At 42.6% G+C, this 17,964-nt stretch overlaps 3 protein-coding genes across 3 annotated transcripts in view; 1 reads left to right on the top strand and 2 right to left on the bottom strand.

Annotated features, from left to right (window-relative positions):
* The window catches only part of USE1 (unconventional SNARE in the ER 1), a 41,803-nt gene extending 37,332 nt beyond the window's left edge, over window positions 1-4,471 (bottom strand). Inside the window, exon 1 of the mRNA XM_070747951.1 lies at window positions 4,164-4,471. Within this exon, the coding sequence (XP_070604052.1) occupies window positions 4,164-4,301 (138 nt within the window). The 5' untranslated portion in view covers window positions 4,302-4,471. The remainder of the gene's footprint in view (window positions 1-4,163) is intronic.
* On the top strand, window positions 4,389-11,189 carry RPL36 (ribosomal protein L36). Its single transcript, XM_070747964.1, has 4 exons — window positions 4,389-4,494; window positions 6,943-7,037; window positions 9,639-9,773; window positions 11,062-11,189. The coding sequence occupies exons 2-4, from the start codon at window positions 6,945-6,947 to the stop codon at window positions 11,149-11,151; spliced, it is 318 nt and encodes a 105-aa protein (XP_070604065.1). The 5' UTR covers window positions 4,389-4,494; window positions 6,943-6,944; the 3' UTR covers window positions 11,152-11,189.
* Window positions 11,190-12,249: 1,060 nt separating this feature from the next.
* Window positions 12,250-17,964, bottom strand: part of LONP1 (lon peptidase 1, mitochondrial) — a 54,023-nt gene continuing 48,308 nt past the window's right edge. The window contains exons 17-18 of the mRNA XM_070747938.1: window positions 15,369-15,533; window positions 12,250-12,707 (exon numbers count right to left, since the gene is read on the bottom strand). Coding sequence (XP_070604039.1) covers window positions 12,543-12,707; window positions 15,369-15,533 — 330 coding nt within the window. The 3' untranslated portion in view covers window positions 12,250-12,542. The remainder of the gene's footprint in view (window positions 12,708-15,368; window positions 15,534-17,964) is intronic.

Raw genomic sequence — 17,964 nt, 5'->3', positions numbered from 1 at the left:
GGGACCGCCTTCTGCTGCATGAATCCCAGCGACCAGTTAGGTCCCACAGAGTGGGTCTGCTCCAGGTCCTGTCGCTTGGCGGGACCCAGGGGAAGAGCCTTCTCTGTGACTGCCCCGGCCCTCTGGAACCAACTCCCCCCAGAGATTAGAATTGTCCCCACCCTCCTTGCTTTTCATAAGCTTCTTAAAACCCACCTCTGCCGCCAGGCATGGGGGAACTGAGATACTCTTTCCCCCTAGGCCTTTACAATTTTATGCATGGTATGTCTGTATGTATGTTGGGTTTTACAATAAGGATTTTTAACTGTTTTAATATTGTATTATTATACGCTGTTTTTATTACTGTTGTTAGCCGCCCCGAGTCTATGGAGAGGGGCGGCATACAAATCCAATAAATAAATAAATAAATAAATAAATACTCTTTCAGTAAAATAATATTTTCTCATGTTGCTTTTGATCTTTCCCCCAACTAACCTCAGATTGTGTCCCCTTGTTCATGTGTCCACTTTCCTATTAAAAACACTTCCCTCCTGAACCTTATTTAACCCTTTAACATATTTAAATGTTTTGATCATGTCCCCACTTTCCCTTCTGGCCTCCGGACTATACAAATTGAGCTCATGAAATCTTTCCTGATAAGTTTTATGCTTAAGACCTTCCACCATTCTTGTAGCCCGTCTTTGGACCCATTCAATTTTGTCAATATCTTTTTGTTGGTGAGCTGTCCAGAACTGAACACAATATTCCAAATGTGGTCTCACCAGCGCTCTATATAGCGGGATCACAATCTCCCTCTTCCTGCTTGTTATACCTCTAGCTTTCCTAAATGATATCGCAATACATTGGCACATTTACATTTACATTTCCCAAGGTGGATTTAAATAAGAGTAAGTCTCTTGGCACTGGCTATCCTAAAATTTCACAGCAGGTATCTGAATGGAGGTTGCTAATTCAAGGCCAAGACTTGCGCCTCAATGGACTCCATGACGTGGCAACTTGATAGTGTAAAAGGCTCATTTCCTCCCATCTCCTCCATCGCAAAATAACAGGCCTGTTATCAGTAGTTTGTTGGGCTGAGGGAGACACCCAGTGGAAATAGGCAGTCTAACCATCATACAGCATGCACAATCAATACCATTTTATCGATGTTCATCTATCTCGTGAACATTCTTGAGCACTCATGAATATTCCCAGATCGGAAAGCAAAGGAAAGAAACGCATACCAAAAGAGCAAAATTTTATAGTGAGAGTAATAAATTCTATTGAATCGGCTGAGAAAATAAATGCACTTTATAAGTATGAGCATATTATATTAAAATTACATTTCTTTAAAAGATGCAGAAATCCTCTGTAATTTGCTATCCTTTTCTCTCTGGGAAATAATCCTTTTGTACTAAACACCTCTGAGATTCAAATAAAACATGAGCATCAAACAGAATGGCAGCAGTGGGACAAGTACAGTATGATAGTATTAAGGGGGCAAACAGTTATTAACATTTAATAACATTTATGCAATTGTACTGCATGATGTACATGAATATTCATTATTTGATATCCATTATTTCAGATTATTTGCTCAATGCACTTGCCACTAATTTATTTATTTGTTTATTTATTTATTCGATTTCTCTCCTCCCTAGACCCAAGCAGGTGCAAGGGTCACCTGCTGTGCCCCCCTCACTTCTTGTCCCACTTAGGAAAACTTTAGGAAAAGTAAAGCTCAGTTTAAAAAGTCACTGTTTTTCCTGGGTAGCTTGTTAGATGATGGTTTATTTATTTATTCAATTTTTTTCATGCCGCCCTTCTCCTTAGACTCTGGGCGGCTTACAACATGTTAGCAATAGCTCTTTTTAACAGAGCCAGCATATTGCCCCCACAAACTGGGTCCTCATTTTACCCACCTCGGAAGGATGGGAGGCTGAGTCAACCTTGAGCCAGTGATGAGATTTGAACTGCTGGCCTGCAGATCTACGGTAGCAGTCAGCTTTAGTGGCCTGCAGTACTGCACTCTAGAAACTGTGCCACCTCGGCTCACATTTAATCACGTGCATCTATTTATCGTATCTTAAATACTGATATATTCCTATAACATATTGTAGTTCCTTGGCTCAGCATTTTATGTGAACTCAGGTTTAACTATAATTTATTGCATAAATAAATAGACAGAATAACAGCATTGAAAGGAACTAATCCAACCCCCTGCTCAAGCAGGAGATCCTATACCATTCTGGACAAATGGATGTCCAATCTCTTCTTAAAGACCTCCAGTGATGTAGCACCCACAACTTTTGGAAGCAAGACATTCCACTGATTGTTTTCACTGTCAGGAAATTTATCCTTAATTCTAGGTTGGATCTCTCCTTGGTAAGTTATCATTCGTTACTCCTCCTCCTTATGATTCTTGACAAACTTATGTTTTCTTTTATGTACACTGATAGTATTGTATGGGCACCAAGACAAATTGCTTGTGTGTCTAATCACATTTAGCCAATAAAATTCTATTCTATTCTAATTCTGTTCTTGTTTTGCCCTCAGTTACTTTGGACCCCCACTTCTTTGCAGCAGTCCATCAGATATTGGAAGACTACTTTCATGTCACCCCTATTCCTCCTCTTCTTAGACTAGACATAGTTCCCGCAACAACGCAAATGTTTTAGTTTCCCCTATTTTTTAAAAAAAATAATTTTTTATTGTATAAACATTAAAAAGACAGTATAAAATAAGATATCTATCTTTTCTTGTTGAAAAATAATGTATCTAAGAGTACAAAGCAAAACATCACAACACAACATAAACCTATCTCCCCCCTCCCCGAACTGTTATCTGAAAAACAGTTCCTTCTTTCTAATATTTTATGGCCTGTAACATCAGCGGTTGTTCTACGGTTTTATATGTAACCAAAATCATGCAGTTTCTTAAATTATTATCATATATCCTGGATTTATCAATATAATTAACTCTAGAAAGATAATTTATTTACAGCTATTATCTTTTCTCTTGTCCACCCAAATATAAAAATCTTTCCACACTTCATAGTAACATGATTCATCTTTGTTTTTTAATTCTTGTGTTAGTTTGTCCTACTCTGCGCAGTCCCTCCTTCTAATCATCTTTATAGCTTGGCTGCATTCCTTCTAGAGACTTAACATCTTTTCTGTATCACAGTGGCCAAAGCTGAAACATTAGACTCTATATCAGGATTTCTACTAATCTAGTTCTAATTTAAACCAAAATAATATTTGTTTGAGCTTAGTGTGCAAGCACTGTGGTTTGTTAAACAAGGTTTATGGTATATTATGTGAATCAGATCAAATTGTAATTTATACAATGGAAATCATGCATTAACTCAATAGGTGAGTGCAGTTAACTGCAAGCTGGGCTAAAAAGTAAAGGTGGCTGGGGAAATCTGGAAGTTGAAGTCCACAAGTATTAAAAGTTGTCAAGTTTGAAAACCTAGTGGCTAAAACTAACAGCAGCTTCCAACAGAACAGCAGGCAGGTGCACTTAGTTAAGCAAGCCTAATTTTCAAGAAGCCAGCAATATCAGATGGAGCAGGTATTTTATATATGGGAAACCAGGATATTCCACAGCTGCAATTGGATTAGGAAGTTAAGAAAGGAACTTTTTTTAGAAAGAAAGGAGGGAGAGGAAGGCAGGCAGGCAGGAAAGAGAGAGAGAGAGAGAGAAAGGAAGAGAGGGATGGAGGGGAGAGAGAGGAATGAGGGAAGGAAGGAAAGGAGAGAGGAAGGAAGGGAGAGAGAGAGAGAGAAGAAAGAAAGAAAGAAAGAAAGAAAGACAGACAGACAGACAGACGGTGGCAAACTGCTCCAAAGATTCAGCCAAAGGCAAACACGGGACGTCCACGTAATCGCTTCTGACGATGTTCCAAAAACTCTGCCACGGAGTACCGAACATTACAAATGCAAACGGTCTGCCATAGAACGATGCAATGTTCCCATGCAACGGTCTCTTACTTAAAGAGCAAATGGCAGAAGTCGCAATTCAGTTAAATAGTGCAAAGCGGACCACTCAGTGCTACCATGCAGAGAGAGAGAGAGAGAGAGAGAGAGAGAGAGAAATACACCCTGCACAAACGTCTGCCTGCAATTCATGGAAAAACCGCGCCGCCTCCGCCTGTCATTTCCCCCAAGGACCCTCCGGACCTTCTCCAACCGCCATTCGTCCGGATTTCGTTTATCGGCCGCCATCGCCTCGCACCGGCTCAGCAGTCGGACCAGCTTCAGTTCTGCACGGGGCACCGGCATTGGAGCCAGACCAGCCTCCGCGGTCACCGTCTTCATGGTTTTTTTCGCCCGACCCAGGGATGGAGAGAAAGCAATCAGCACGCCGCCATTTCCCCCTTTTGAGCCCAGGAGCCCCTCTGGCCCTCCTCCTCTGTGATCCTGGATGATTTGCAGCGGAAGCGGGTCCTATTGCGCGCGCAGCTCCCACTCTTCCTTTTCCGGCACCGTCTTCGTGAGGGAAGCTGCGGAGGTGAGTGTTTTGGAGTTCGGTTATTGTGACCATTAAACTTTTAAAATCGGCATCCATCCGCCCGCTCGAAGCAGCCAAACTTCTTCATTTTCTGGAAAAGTAGTTAATTGGCCAGGGCGGATTTTTCTACCAGTGACTATTGCCTTTATTATAAGTCCCACTGGGGTTGGGCGCCATAGAAGCCAAATTAAATTAAATTAAATCAATTCTTTTATTTATGTACTATTTTTAAAATAATTTTTATGAAACGTTTTACATTTCTTTAAAAAAAATGGTTACATTCTGATTTATGGACAATTTCTATTTTTTAAAAAAATATTTTTTATTAAGTATAAACATTAAAATAAAAACAAACATGTAGACAATACAAAACAACACATTTACAAGTATACATAACAATCTTTTTGACAATTCTACGTTGAATTGTCTTAATGTGAAATTTTCATTTATGTGTCGTTTATTTAAACTGTACTTTCTTTACGGTTTTTATTTCTTTTATCTATTGGTACATATACGTACCCTTTACAATCAAACGTATAAAATCCTATGTTTGTTGTTTAAGTTGACATCAGTATATACATTTATACATCCTCTTCTTTCTATATTTTTCTTTCCAAACAGTTATAAAACAAATTTGATTTATGGACAATTTCATTGACATTCTTATTCATTTGTCCCTCTTTGCTATTTATAATAAACAAAATATATCATATTTACATGTAGTGTATACATATCTACATATTTCCACATTACCCCCCCCCCAAGTATTCCTATTGTACAATACTAAATTTCCTGTCATCCATCCTCATGATTCTTGAAAGATGTATCTTTTATGTACACTGAGAGCATGTGCATCAAAGACAAATTCCTTGTGTGTGCAATCACACTTGGCCAATAAAGAATTCTATTCTATTCCACTATTTTATTCTATCTTTCTATTCTAATTTAATCTTATTTATTATTTATTTATTGGACTTATATGCCGCTCCTCTCCGTGGACTTGGGGCGGCTCACAACATTTCGATAAGATACAATATAAAACATTTCTAAGCCAATTAATAGAATGATTAGTTTAAAAATAGTCTTAGAACTAGTCATTTAAAAATGAACAATCACCTACAGGTGGTACCTTTTCTTACAACTCTATTATGTATCTTCCAAGAATAAATCTATTATCTTTTTTTAATTTCTCGAGACATTTATTTCTCATATCTCCCCATCCATCTATCCGTCCATCCCATTTCCCTTTCCTTCTGTCTTTTCTCTTTCTATTCCTTCCTTTTTCATCTTCTCTCTCTCTCTTTTTCTTTCTGTCACTCTGCAGCAAATAAATCTATTATCTAAACCAATTGTATCACTCATCCCATATCTTGTAATATAATCTGAGTTCTCTTCATCATTTATTGTGTTGGGAAGTCGACTGTCTTATTTCAATATTGATGCCAGGAAAACAATGTTGAATGAAATGAATCCAACATTTTATAAGTATCAGTGTATTTAATTAATGAGGTTAGAAGTCAGATTTGACCATTGTGGGCCTAGAAGGTGGAGCTCTTGTCTCACAATCTGGAGGTTGTGAGTTCGATCCTAGGTAGAGGCAGATGTAGAGTCTCAAGGGGGTTGGACTAGATGACCTGTAGGTCCCTTCCAACTCTTGTTCATCTGTTATCTGATGTAGCTCTTTTGTTGGGGTGTGGTTGAAATAGAACTGTGGATCTTTCTATAATGTTATTGAAAGACTAATAAATGGGGGAAAATAAATTCATTGGTGATTAGAAAGGACTCTGCTGGGCTTTGAAAGCAAACAGGTCTTTCAGAGCAGGGCTCTCCAACCTTAGCAACTTTTAAGGCTCGTGGACTCCCACTCCCAGAATTCCTCTTTGTTGGCTGAGGAATTCTGGGAGTTGAAGTCCATAATATGGCAGTTGAAGTTTCATATATGGAGCTGCAGACAGTTTACATTCCAAGGGACATGGCCTTCAAATCTGAAATGCTGCACATTCCTTGTAAAAAAATTAATTGGAAGCAGAGAGGGATTTTGATGTATTCAATTTTTATCCTGCCTTTATTACTTTATAGCTATAGAACTTAGACGTATATACCACAGTGCTTTACAGACTTCTCTAGGCAGTTTACAGAGTCAGCCTTTTGACCCCCAACAATCTGGGTCCTTATTTTACCAACTTTGGAAGGATGGAAGGATGAAGCAACCTTGGACCTGGTAAGAGTTGAACTGCCAAATTGCAGGCAGTCAGCAGAAGTAACCACTGCACCACCACAGCTCATAAGTAACCCAAAGCAGTTTTTCCCACAAAAAGAATCCTGAGAGGTAGTGCAGGAAATGGTATCGGTTAGTTATTTGGCAGGAGTAGAACACGCTGTCTCTCATCTCTTTGGACGACTGGTGGAACAAAAGAATAATCATAACTGCTTCCTGCTCTTTTCTAGCCATGGCGATCCGATACCCAATGGCCGTTGGCCTGAATAAAGGCCACAAAGTGACCAAGAATGTGTCAAAACCACGACACTGTCGACGCCGTGGGGTAAGTTTGGATTTTGGAACAGGTGGGGAAAGTACGAGGGTCGCCCAGAAAGTAATGCACCACATTTTTTTTTCTTCAACAATTATTTATTGAACACAGTGAAACTTACACAGAAGAAGGGATGATGTTTCTTCTACACTCCCTATTTTTTCCACGTAATCTCCGTCCTGTTCTATGGACTTCCCCCAGCGAGATACAAGGGGGTGTATGTCCTTTCGGTACCACTCCTTGTTGTAATGCCTCGCCCTCTGTTCTGTTCTTCTAATGGCCTCACCCTCTGTGCCCAGCGACTGACCGTACTTCTGTCGACTGCAGATTCTCCATAAACTACACAAACGTTAGCGAATGTTCCCAACAGTTTCTTTCACCGCAGTGAGAAATTCAATGACGACACGGTGTTTGTAACGTACATCACTTAGACACCATTTCTAAACATTGCTGCAGCTACGCTATCTGTCTGAAGAAACGCAAAATTTACACAAGCACTCCTGACAATTCAAATAATGCCTTCTTGCCTTCGACTGGCCTTCCCCATGTTGCAGCCGAGCACCCCACTCCTACTGGTGTGCTGAGCTGGGGTGGCCAGCATGCAAGAGAAAGGTTTCTCTCTGAAGCTTGGGGGGGAGGGGCTTCACAAAGGACGTGCCAAGGCCCCTCAGTCAAGAGGGTGACCCTGTTTCTGCGGCCCACCGGTCATGGCTTTTCAGCCAGGAAGGGCAGCAGAGGGAAAGCACAAAGCAGCTTTCTTCTTGCTGGCCGACCGGAGAACTTTTTGGCGTTGTTGCTGAGCTCCTGGAGAGCCACACTCGTACTAACTCGCATGAGCATGAAACCAACTGGGGTCAAGCCGGGCCGGCCAGGGGCAATGGCAACAGCAGAATCCGGCACTCAGGAAGGGCAAAGTTAGCCATGCCCTGCGGTTCCTCCACGAGCTCATGGCAGCAGATTCAAGCTGCAGGCGATGAGAGGAACCACTGGGAGCTTCCTGTGTGTTGCATCCCTTTCTCACCCCCTCCTGCCTTCGCCCGCCCCTCCAGGGTATTTTCAGCTGCTCACCTTCTTGGCCAGCTGGTCTGGCTGGTGAGATGCCCGGCTCAAGTTTCAAGTCCTCATGGGTGACTCGGATTCCCAGGAAGCCAAATCTAGCTCTTGGCATCCCTCCCAAAGCGTGCAATTCCCCCCTCACCTTGCTGAGTTGCACGGTTATGCGAGCTGCCCAATTGCACAGCCCTTCACACCGAGTCAGAGAGCACTGGGCCGTGCAGGGCAGGCGAGAAGGCCCTGCGTTGCTGGTGAGTGGCAGCCGGGGCACAGAAAGGCGTGCGCCAAACGTGTGCAGGAGCCACCCAGCCCCTTGCTCGCTCTGCTCAGGATCCAACTGCCCCAAGGGATGGCAGCCAAAGCCTGAGTGATGCACTTTTCCAGAGGGGTCTCTTCTTCCCAGGCACCACGCTTGCTCTCTGCCCGGTTTGGTTTGGCTCTGACTCTGGAGCAGAGCAAGCAAGGGACTGGATGGTGAGGGAGCCTGATATGGTGGGAAGGAGCGTCTCTCCAGCCCCACCCCACGTCATCTCAATGCTGGGCTGGCGAGGGAAGAAGCAGGCGGGTGGGGCAAGGGCTCAGGCTGGGGACAGTGTCGGATCTGCTTTCCTTCAGGATCTAGGAAAGTAAAACTCAGAGTCCATTTGAACTTCGAAGAGCACTTTTACTAGATAAGTGAATGCATCAAAAGCAAAGCAAAGTCTGAGAGAAAAGGCCCGCAGAATGCATATTACAAAGATCCTTAATCCTTCCCAGTAGCCCCCCTGGGCCATCCACCCAATCCCCATGCCCCTGAAGTGTCAGGTGGGTGCATCATCCGTTAAGTTATCCACATCTGGAATGCAATGGCTGTTGACCTTGAATCGGGGATAAAAGGTCCAGGATGCACAGAATGGTGGTACTATCCCCCCTATCACTTTTCAAACTTCTAGCAGGGTCCTCCAGCACATCTTGCCCCCTCCCAAAATTCCAGTATCCTCCCCCCTCCCACCATTTCCATGGAAGCAGGGCCTGGAGAAGGCAGAGGCTGACAAACTCTGCTGAAGGAGGGGTCGGGGGCAGCAGAGGCGCTGAAAGGCGCCCAGGGCACCAAGGCCTGGACACCTGGGACAGGTGAGGCAGGGCTCAAGAGATGCACCTTCCTGCCCAGCTGGGGTCCCGGCCTGGTTCACCATGTGCCAGGTGTCTCATTTTCCCACGGAGTGTTCCTTGGGAAGGAAGAGCGCCCTGCTGGGCGTTCAGACATTCAGTGTATAAGGCGCACCCAAATTTTCACCCTTTTTTAGAGGGGGAGAGATGTGTCTTATACTCCAAAAAATATGGTAACCTCATTGGTTCTATTTTGCTCATTATTGTAATCTTCCTATCCTGATGCTACTTTGGGATTCTGAAAGTTGTACATCTGGATGGCATCACCTTAGGGAAGGCGTTAAAGACATGCTTCTATGTCTATGCGCACTTAAAGTAGAAGGCCCCTAAGTGGGAACTTTTCTTTCCAATAACCAATGCCGCCTCCTGATGCAAACTGTTGCACTGTTGTTGTTTCTTCCTTCCCAACAGCGGCTCACCAAACACACCAAATTTGTACGGGACATGATCCGAGAAGTGTGCGGTTTTGCGCCATATGAGAGAAGAGCCATGGAGTTGCTCAAAGTGTCCAAAGACAAGAGAGCTCTGAAGTTCATAAAGAAAAGGGTGAGTGTCGTGCGGAGCAGGTGGTGGGTCTCTGGGTGTCTTTCAGGTTGTCCATTGAAGGCAGAACCATCAGAGGTTCCCAGAGTCCGTAACGAGTTGGCCAGCTCATAAATCTAATTAAATAAAATTAATTAGATAGAGAGAGATGTAGATAGATAGATAGATAGATAGATAGATAGATAGATAGAAAGATGTAGTTAGATGAGAGAGAGATGTAGATAGAGAGAGAGATGTAGATAGAGAGATAGATAGATAGATGATAGATAGATAGATGTAGATAGGTAGGTAGGTAGGTAGGAAGATGAGAGAGAAAGAGATGTAGATAGAAAGATGTAGGTAGGTAGGGAGAGGTAGGTAGGTAGGTAGGTAGATAGATAGATAGATAGATAGATAGATAGATAGATAGATAGATAGATAGATAGATAGATAGATAGATAGAGGAAGGAAGGTGTTTCTTTTGTGCTGTGTGGAAGTATTCCTGCCCTCTTTCATTCATTGCCAGAGCGAATAAAGCACCAGGAAGAAGAGGTCACACCACCCAGTTCAAGTTCACAAAGGAGCCCATTTCCCCCTTCATAGTTAATAGCACTAGCACTTAGACTTATATACCACTTCATAGTGCTTTTACAGCCCTCTCTAAACGGTTTACAGAGTCAGCTAGCAGCTACAGAACTACAGCTAGCAGTTAGGCTGAAGTAGCCTTCAGCATTGCTCTCTTAACCACTGCACCACCCTGGCTCTGAAGATTAGCCTGGCCGGGCTCAGTCCTTATAAAGTGAAGCAGCATCAAGCCAGATTGTCCCTTGGATGACCGACCTCTAAAAACTGCCAGGAGGGCTGTTGGGCAAAGAATCCTAGAACATTGGACATTGTCAACTTGCTTGTGCTGCTCTCAAGAAAACTGCATGGATGTGCCCATTTACGTCACGGGGAGTTGAGCTCGATTCAAGAGCGTCTTTCCTCCATCCAAAAATAACTAAGCTCTAACAGCTGTTGTAAAAGAGGTCGGGAGGCCGTCCAAAACAAGCCAGGATAATTAAGTCGTCTGGCACTGGGGATCACCAGCCATGTTCCAGTCTGGCCTAGCGTCGCTTAAGGCCTGGCCTTTTGTTTTCCTTATCCTGGAAGAAGGGGGGAAGAGGGCTGGATCCCTGACAATAATGGCCAAGATTTCTTTTTTCTCTTCTAATCGGCCTACTCTTGTGTTTTCCATCGCATACATCCGTCTTTCCAGCCAAGTTTCTAGCTCTTATTAGATGCTAACACAGTTTTCCCTTTCTCCTCACAGGTAGGGACTCACATTCGTGCCAAGAGGAAGCGTGAAGAACTCAGCAATGTCCTGGCTGCAATGAGGAAAGCGGCAGCCAAGAAGGACTGAATTCTGCATCCTGGTTCCTAATAAAGCTTATTTCAGAAGCCCGGCAGTGTGTGAAATATTCTTTGGATTAGAAGGTTATTATAAATTCAGAATTGAAAAGCTGACCTTGGGGTGGTTTAGGTCAAGGGTCGGCAACCTTAAACACACAGCCATTTAGACCCGTTTCCCACAGAAAAGAAAACACCGGGAGCCACAAAACTCTTTCCTTGCGCCTGTTTCCTGAGCAGCACAAAACTAGCATATAGTCGAATTAAAGATTCTGTTTTCTTCTCAAATTCTTGCATTTATCCATGGTTGGCCTACCTGGGGTCAAAAAGCTTAATAAATTGTGTGTTGGTGGGTGCTGCACATTGGTAGCTGGGACAGATATTTCGAGCGACAGGGAGACGCAGCAGACGGATAAAAGGGCCACATGCAGCTCCAGAGCCATGGTTTGCTGACCCCTGGTTTAGGTGATAAATCATCACCCTGAAATTTCCAGAGTGATGGAAGGGCCGTTTATGTGACATTAAACATGCAGATCCACAGACTTTTAAGATACAGCATGTGTCTAAAGAATACATTTAGGCGTCGTGAAGTTTTGTCTGAGCTTTAATTTGTCAGAGGAGTGTGCAAGTGCTATAGCTTTTTACTTGGTGTATAATTTATAATTTAGCATATTGGGCCAAATACAGCACAGTGTATTTGGCCCAGATAATTCAGGTTAATAGATAATTCAGGTGATATCTTCCAAATGGGCAGCATTACCATCTTGCTGGAGGGGTGTCCTACTAAAAGATTGGTGTAAAGATTTTGTTTTTTGTGCCATGGGGAATAGATTTGTTATATCGACATCTGTGTACACCAGAGGTCCTCAAACTTGGCAACTTTAAGACTTGTGGACCAACTCCCAGAATTCTCCAGCCAGCACAGCTATGCTGGCTGGAGAATTCTGGCAGTTGAAGTCCACAAGTCTTAAAGTTGCCAAGTTTGAGGACCTCTGGTGTACATGATACAAGTTTGTCCAACCCACACCCGCATCACTGGTTGTACTGTCCAGAGGCAATCTAAACACACCTACTCTTATTTCGTAAAGTGCCAATAGAAAGTACCAAGAGACAACGGGATTTGGATTTTATAAGTTCTAATAAGAAAATACATTTGAGAAAGACGAGGAGTAGATGTCCTCGCAGGTCTTCAGTCTAATCTTGTAGCCCTGCGTCGCAGGAAACCTTCTAATTGGTTCATAATTCAAATTGGCTGGAATAGAATATATTTCAGAGTGACTAAAGGAATAGGAAACCAAGCCATCATGGGCGGCAGGCAACTGTAGGAATCAAATCCCTCCTTTGCTGAGGCTTCTGGAGTGGAGCGAGTGAGAAGGCGAAAGAGATCCTCCCCCCAGCTGCAGTTCACCTTCCTGGAGAATCAGACTTGGAGAAAACGATGTCAAAGATTTCCTTATAATGTTCAACAAAATGTACTTCGAGTCCTTCCGTGATGAAGTCAGCAAGGTCGCAGTAATCTTTCTTGTTTTCTGATGGGAGAACGATACAGGAGACGCCAGCTCGCTTGGCCTAGGTGGGGGGAAAGGGGAAATGTTGAAGAACAAGCTCTGGTGGTCAGGCCCTGTGCTGTACTCTTAGCCCTGAGACCAGATAATAAAATACCTTATTAAGGAAAAGATTCCAGGCTATGAAAATTACCTGGAAACTAAACACTTCTCTGTTGTAATCTACAATCCCTCAACCGTCAAGAGTTAAACTGAACTGTATCCTAAAAGGAAAGCTAAGTAGCAGCCACCATCAATGGATCACGGATGGTCAAGAATTTATTACGTAGCCCCTGAATAACCCCAGTTCTCCAGCGCTCTATTCTTCCTTGGGCCTTTGATTGTAAGTCATGATCAGGGATCTGTGTACAGCAGGGGTCTTCAAACTTGGCAACCTTAAGACTTGTGGACTTCAACTCCCAGAATTCTCCAGACAGCACAGCCAAAGCCATAGTTTTGAGTTGGACTCTGGCCTGCCACAAGTAGAAAAGTGTTGTGGGAATTGGGGAGGGGTGCATGAGAGGGAAAAATACTAGCCACAACAAATTCTTTCCAGAGATTCAAGGTCATCCTTTGTTCAGCACCAGCCGGAGGCACAGGGGAGGATCATAGACGTTGGGGAGTGGTCCATAATGATGAATTTGTAGGTGTGGGAGCTAGGGGTGAACCTTAACCTGGGTGGAGGGTTGCAGGAAAAGTTAGTATCGGGTTGACTACAGTTCGTATCCAACATGGCTGTTAATAAATTTGAACTTGGAAGAAGACCAAGGTTTGAACTCTGATTTATTTCTGGGATGTTTAATTGAGTCCACAAGGAGATGGGTGGCATATAAATGTAAATAAATAAATTTGGGACACTGACATTGGGATTCAATTTTTTTTTTACTACTAGCATGGCAGGGGAAGGATACTGTGAAATCTCCATTCCCACCACACTCCAGGGGAAAGTTACTGCAAAATCCCCATTTCCTCCCGATCTAAATAGAATAGTAGTTCTCTAAATTACTCAAAATTTCTGCTACCAATTCTCCAGAACTGGTCAGAACCTGCTGAATCCCACCTCTGGTCATGATGTTCATAAAAATGGAGCATTTTTAACAAGTAAAATCCAAGTGAGCCCATTTGGCCCTTATAAAATCACCTTAGAAAACCGTATTAAAGAACTCTCAAGCAACTTACCAATTGGTGTTAAATGACTGAGTTAATGTTCTAAAGCAGTGTTTCCCAACCTAGGCAATTTGAAGATATTTGGACTTCAACTCCCAGAATTCCCCAGCCAGCATTTGCTGGCTGGGGAATTCTGGGAGTTGAAGTCCAAATATCTTCAAGTTGCCAAGGTTGGGAAACACTGTTCTAAAGTACACAGTGAAAATCCTCGCTGGATCAGGTAAGGGTTATGGCAATCTCGTCCACCAGCAGATCCACAAGCAACCCATTAGAAATCTGATACCTCCCTAAGTAAGGATCCTGATCTTGCTCTGATCCAAATCTCTGGCAAATAGAAGACCACCCCACAATGGGAAGAGGGATATGCCAGACCAGGGGTAGGCAAAGTTGGCTCTTCTATGACTTGTGGACTTCAACTCCCAGAGTTCCTCAGCCAATCCTGCTAGCTCAGGAATTCTGGGAGTTGAAGTCCACATGTCATAGAAGAGCCAACTTTGCCTACCCCTGTACCAAACCGGAAGATATTTGCTCTTTTTCCCATTTTATAGATTTAATTGTTGCTTGGAAACCTGAATGCCATCTAACCCACTTAGATAAAGTTCAGGAATAAGATAAGAGTGTGAAAACTTTACAACAGGGGAGTCATCAAGTTTTCTTGAACCAACTACCCTGTTTCCCTGAAAATAAGACGTACCCCGAAAGTAAGGCATGTCAGAGGTTTTGCAGAATTTGCTAATATAAGGCACCCCCCGAAAATAAGGCATAGTCAAGTTTACATATGGTACGGTGATAGGTAGGTAGGTAGGTAGGTAGGTAGATAGATAGATAGATGTGAGAGAGAGAGAGAGAGATGATAGATAGATGATAGATGATACATAGATAGATAGATAGATAGATAGATAGATAGATAGATAGATAGATAGATAGATAGATAGAGAGATGATAGGTGGGTAGGTAGGTAGGTAGATAGATGATAGATAGATAGATAGATGATAGAGAGATGATAGAGAGATAGATAGATGAGAGAGAGAGAGAGAGATGATAGATGATAGATAGATGAGAGAGAGAGAGAGAGAGATACGGTACCATTCAAAGCTGTTCATAGCGGTACCGTAATAATGTGGTGTCCTCTGCTGGCCCCTTCCATCGCTTTGTACCGTCCAGTACAGCAGACACAGTCTGCTGCTGTCTCACCGCCATTACAGTCTCCACTACAGTGCATAGACTGTAGTTCCTCTGGTGGCCGGAAGCTGCAATAGCGGGAGTATACTGTGCCGTCGTTTGTGTGTGTGGGTGCCATTCTGACAGGTACCGTACCGTAATCAGTGTACCGTATGGTACACTTTCTTTGGGGGTGTCAGCGTTTCTGCCTGTGAATTTGTCTTATTTGAGAAATATAAGGCACCCCCCGAAAATAAGACGTAGCACAACGTTTGGAGCAAAAATTAATATAAGACAGTGTCTTATTTTGGGGAAAACACGGTACTAGCAGCGGAAGGGCTGCGCGGTTTCCACTTACGGCAATGGTCTTCTCCTTGATGCCTCCCACCGGGAGAATCTTCCCAGTCAATGACACTTCCCCAGTCATGGCTACATTTTGCCTCACCGGCTGGTTTATTGCCAACGACAATAAGGCAGTTACAATCGTGCAGCCGGCACTAGGCCCATCTTTCGGGGTGGCACCCTGCGAACGGAAAGAAACAGACACCTTGTTTGTTGACGTGAGGACAAATAATGATAATAATAATAATAATTTATTGGATTTCTATGCCGCCCCCCTCCGTAGACTCGATGATAATGATAAAAACATTATAAATAAAATAATAAACAATGATAAAAACAACATGTGACAATACAATAATAAAACAACTAAAAACCCTTATTATAAATCCAAACATACACACAAACATACCATGCATAACTTGTAATGGCCTAGGAGGAAGGAATATCTCAACTCCCCCATGCCTGGCGGTGTAAGTGAGTCTTGAGTAGTTTACGAAAGACAGGGAGGGTGGGGGCAGTTCTAATCTCCAGGGGGAGTTGGTTCCAGAAGGCTGAGGCCGCCACAGAGAAGGCTCTTCCCCAGGGGCCCGCCAAACGACATTGTTTAGTCGACGGGACCCAGAGAAGGCCAATTCTGTGGGACCTTATCGGTCGCTGGGATTCGTGCGGTAGCAGGCGGTTCCAGAGGTAATCTGGTCCAATGCCATGTAGGGCTTTAAAGGTCATGACCAACACTTTGAATTGTGACCGGAAACTGATCGGCAGCCAATGCAAGCCACGGAGTGTTGAAGAAAGGTGGGCGAATCTTGGAAGTCCCACGATGGCTCTTGCGGCTGCGTTCTGCACGATCCAAAGTTTCCGAACACTTTTCAAAGGTAGCCCCATGTAGAGAGCGTTGCAGTAATTGAAATAAAAGAATAACAGAGTTGGAAGGGACCTTGGAGGTCTTCTAGCCTAACCCCCTGCTTAGGCAGGAAACCCTACACTACCTCAGACAGATGGTTATCCAACATCTTCTTTAAAACTTCCAGTGTTGGAGCATTCACAATTTCTGGAGACAAGCTGTTCCACGGATTCATTGTTCCAACTGTCAGGAAATTTCTCCTTAGTTCTAAGTTGCTTCTCTCCTTGTTTAGTTTCCACCCATTGCTTCTTGTTCTACACTCAGGTATTTTGGAGAATAGGTTGACTTCTCCTTCTTTGTGGCAACCCCAGAGATATTGGAACACTGCTATCATTATTATATTCTTTATAAACTTCCTGACCCCTTACCTATGATATCTTGACAATACATTGTTCCCTCGATTTTCGCAGGTTCGAACTTCGTGAAAAGCCTATACCACGGTTTTTCAAAAAACATTAATTAAAAAATACTTTGTGGGGTTTTTTTTCTATACCACGGTTTTTCCCGCCCAATGATGTCATACTAATAATTTTTGCAAATAAATAACACAAAAAAAAATATTGTTAATAAATAATTATGTTTATAAATATCAGGATCACTAAGTGTCTTATTCAATGGTGAGTACCATTAATAATGGTGAGTAATGGTTGTTAAGCAATGGGAAATGGTAATTTAGGGGTTTAAAGTGTTAAGGGAAGGCTTGTGATACTGTCCATAGCCAAAAATGGTGTATTTTACTTCCGCATCTCTACTTCGCGGAAATTTGACTTTTGCAGGCGGTCTCGGAATGCATCCCCCGCGAAAATCAAGGGAACACTGTAATTCAGAATTAGATAACAACATACATTAAAGAAATCCAATCAAATAACAAAAAAGGGCTTATCTCCAACTTCAACTGTTGTTTAGCAAATTTCTGATCTACCTTTAAATCTTTAAATCTATTCTCCCTGACTCTACAACTTTGCTCAATCTTCCCAACTTCTAATTTCCCCCCCCCTCAGTTGTAAATTCATTCCTGGGTTTGTTCCTCCCCCCGCCCAATATTTTTTAACTTTATCCTCTCAGCTTTTTCTATCCTATTGTTTCTTCACCCTGAAAGTGTTTTTAACCTGATTATCAGATTATAGTGTGTTCAAAAGTGAACCATTAATCCGCACCACAAAGGTTTATTTATGTTCCAGGTTAATAATTATTAGCAACGTGTTTATAAAGTTCTTTTGACAGAAATGCACATTCTTTTTGCTCGTGTTCATAAAGAACTGATCCACGGACCAAATTAAATTGGTTAAGCCCTTAAAACTGCCATAAAGCACTTTATAGAATTTATACATGGTATGCTTGTATGTATGAGTGGTTCTTTAAATTGGGGTTTTTAAGATTGTTTTTAATATTAGATTTGTTTACATTGTCTTTTTATATTGTTGTTAGCCGCCCTGAGTCTTCGGAGAGGGGCGGCATACAAATCAAATCAAATCAAATCAAATCAGTAAGTAAGTAAGTAAGTAAGTAAGTAAGTAAGTAAGTAAGTAAGTAAGTAAGTAAGTAAGTAAGTAAGTAAATAAACAAGTAAATAAACAAGTAAATAAACAAACAAACAAACAAACTAAACCGCCACACCTTCTATTATTTTATTTATTATCCTGTTTTCTATTCTTTTTTCTACCTGGTTCTCAAGACTACTTCTCCCAAACATATTTATTGGGAGACT

The sequence above is a fragment of the Erythrolamprus reginae genome, chromosome 1, assembly GCF_031021105.1.
Source record: "Erythrolamprus reginae isolate rEryReg1 chromosome 1, rEryReg1.hap1, whole genome shotgun sequence".
Taxonomy (NCBI): Eukaryota; Metazoa; Chordata; class Lepidosauria; order Squamata; family Dipsadidae; genus Erythrolamprus; species Erythrolamprus reginae.
This window is presented reverse-complemented; position numbering and strand designations above follow the sequence as displayed.

Excerpts from the sequence above, each read along its gene's own strand:
- RPL36 (XM_070747964.1), top strand. The coding sequence starts at position 6,945 with ATGGCGATCCGATACCCAATGGCCGTTGGCCTGAATAAAGGCCACAAA. Across the intron at positions 7,038-9,638 it reads GACACTGTCGACGCCGTGGG|CGGCTCACCAAACACACCAA; the intron begins GTAAGTTTGGAT and ends CCTTCCCAACAG. Across the intron at positions 9,774-11,061 it reads TGAAGTTCATAAAGAAAAGG|GTAGGGACTCACATTCGTGC; the intron begins GTGAGTGTCGTG and ends TTCTCCTCACAG.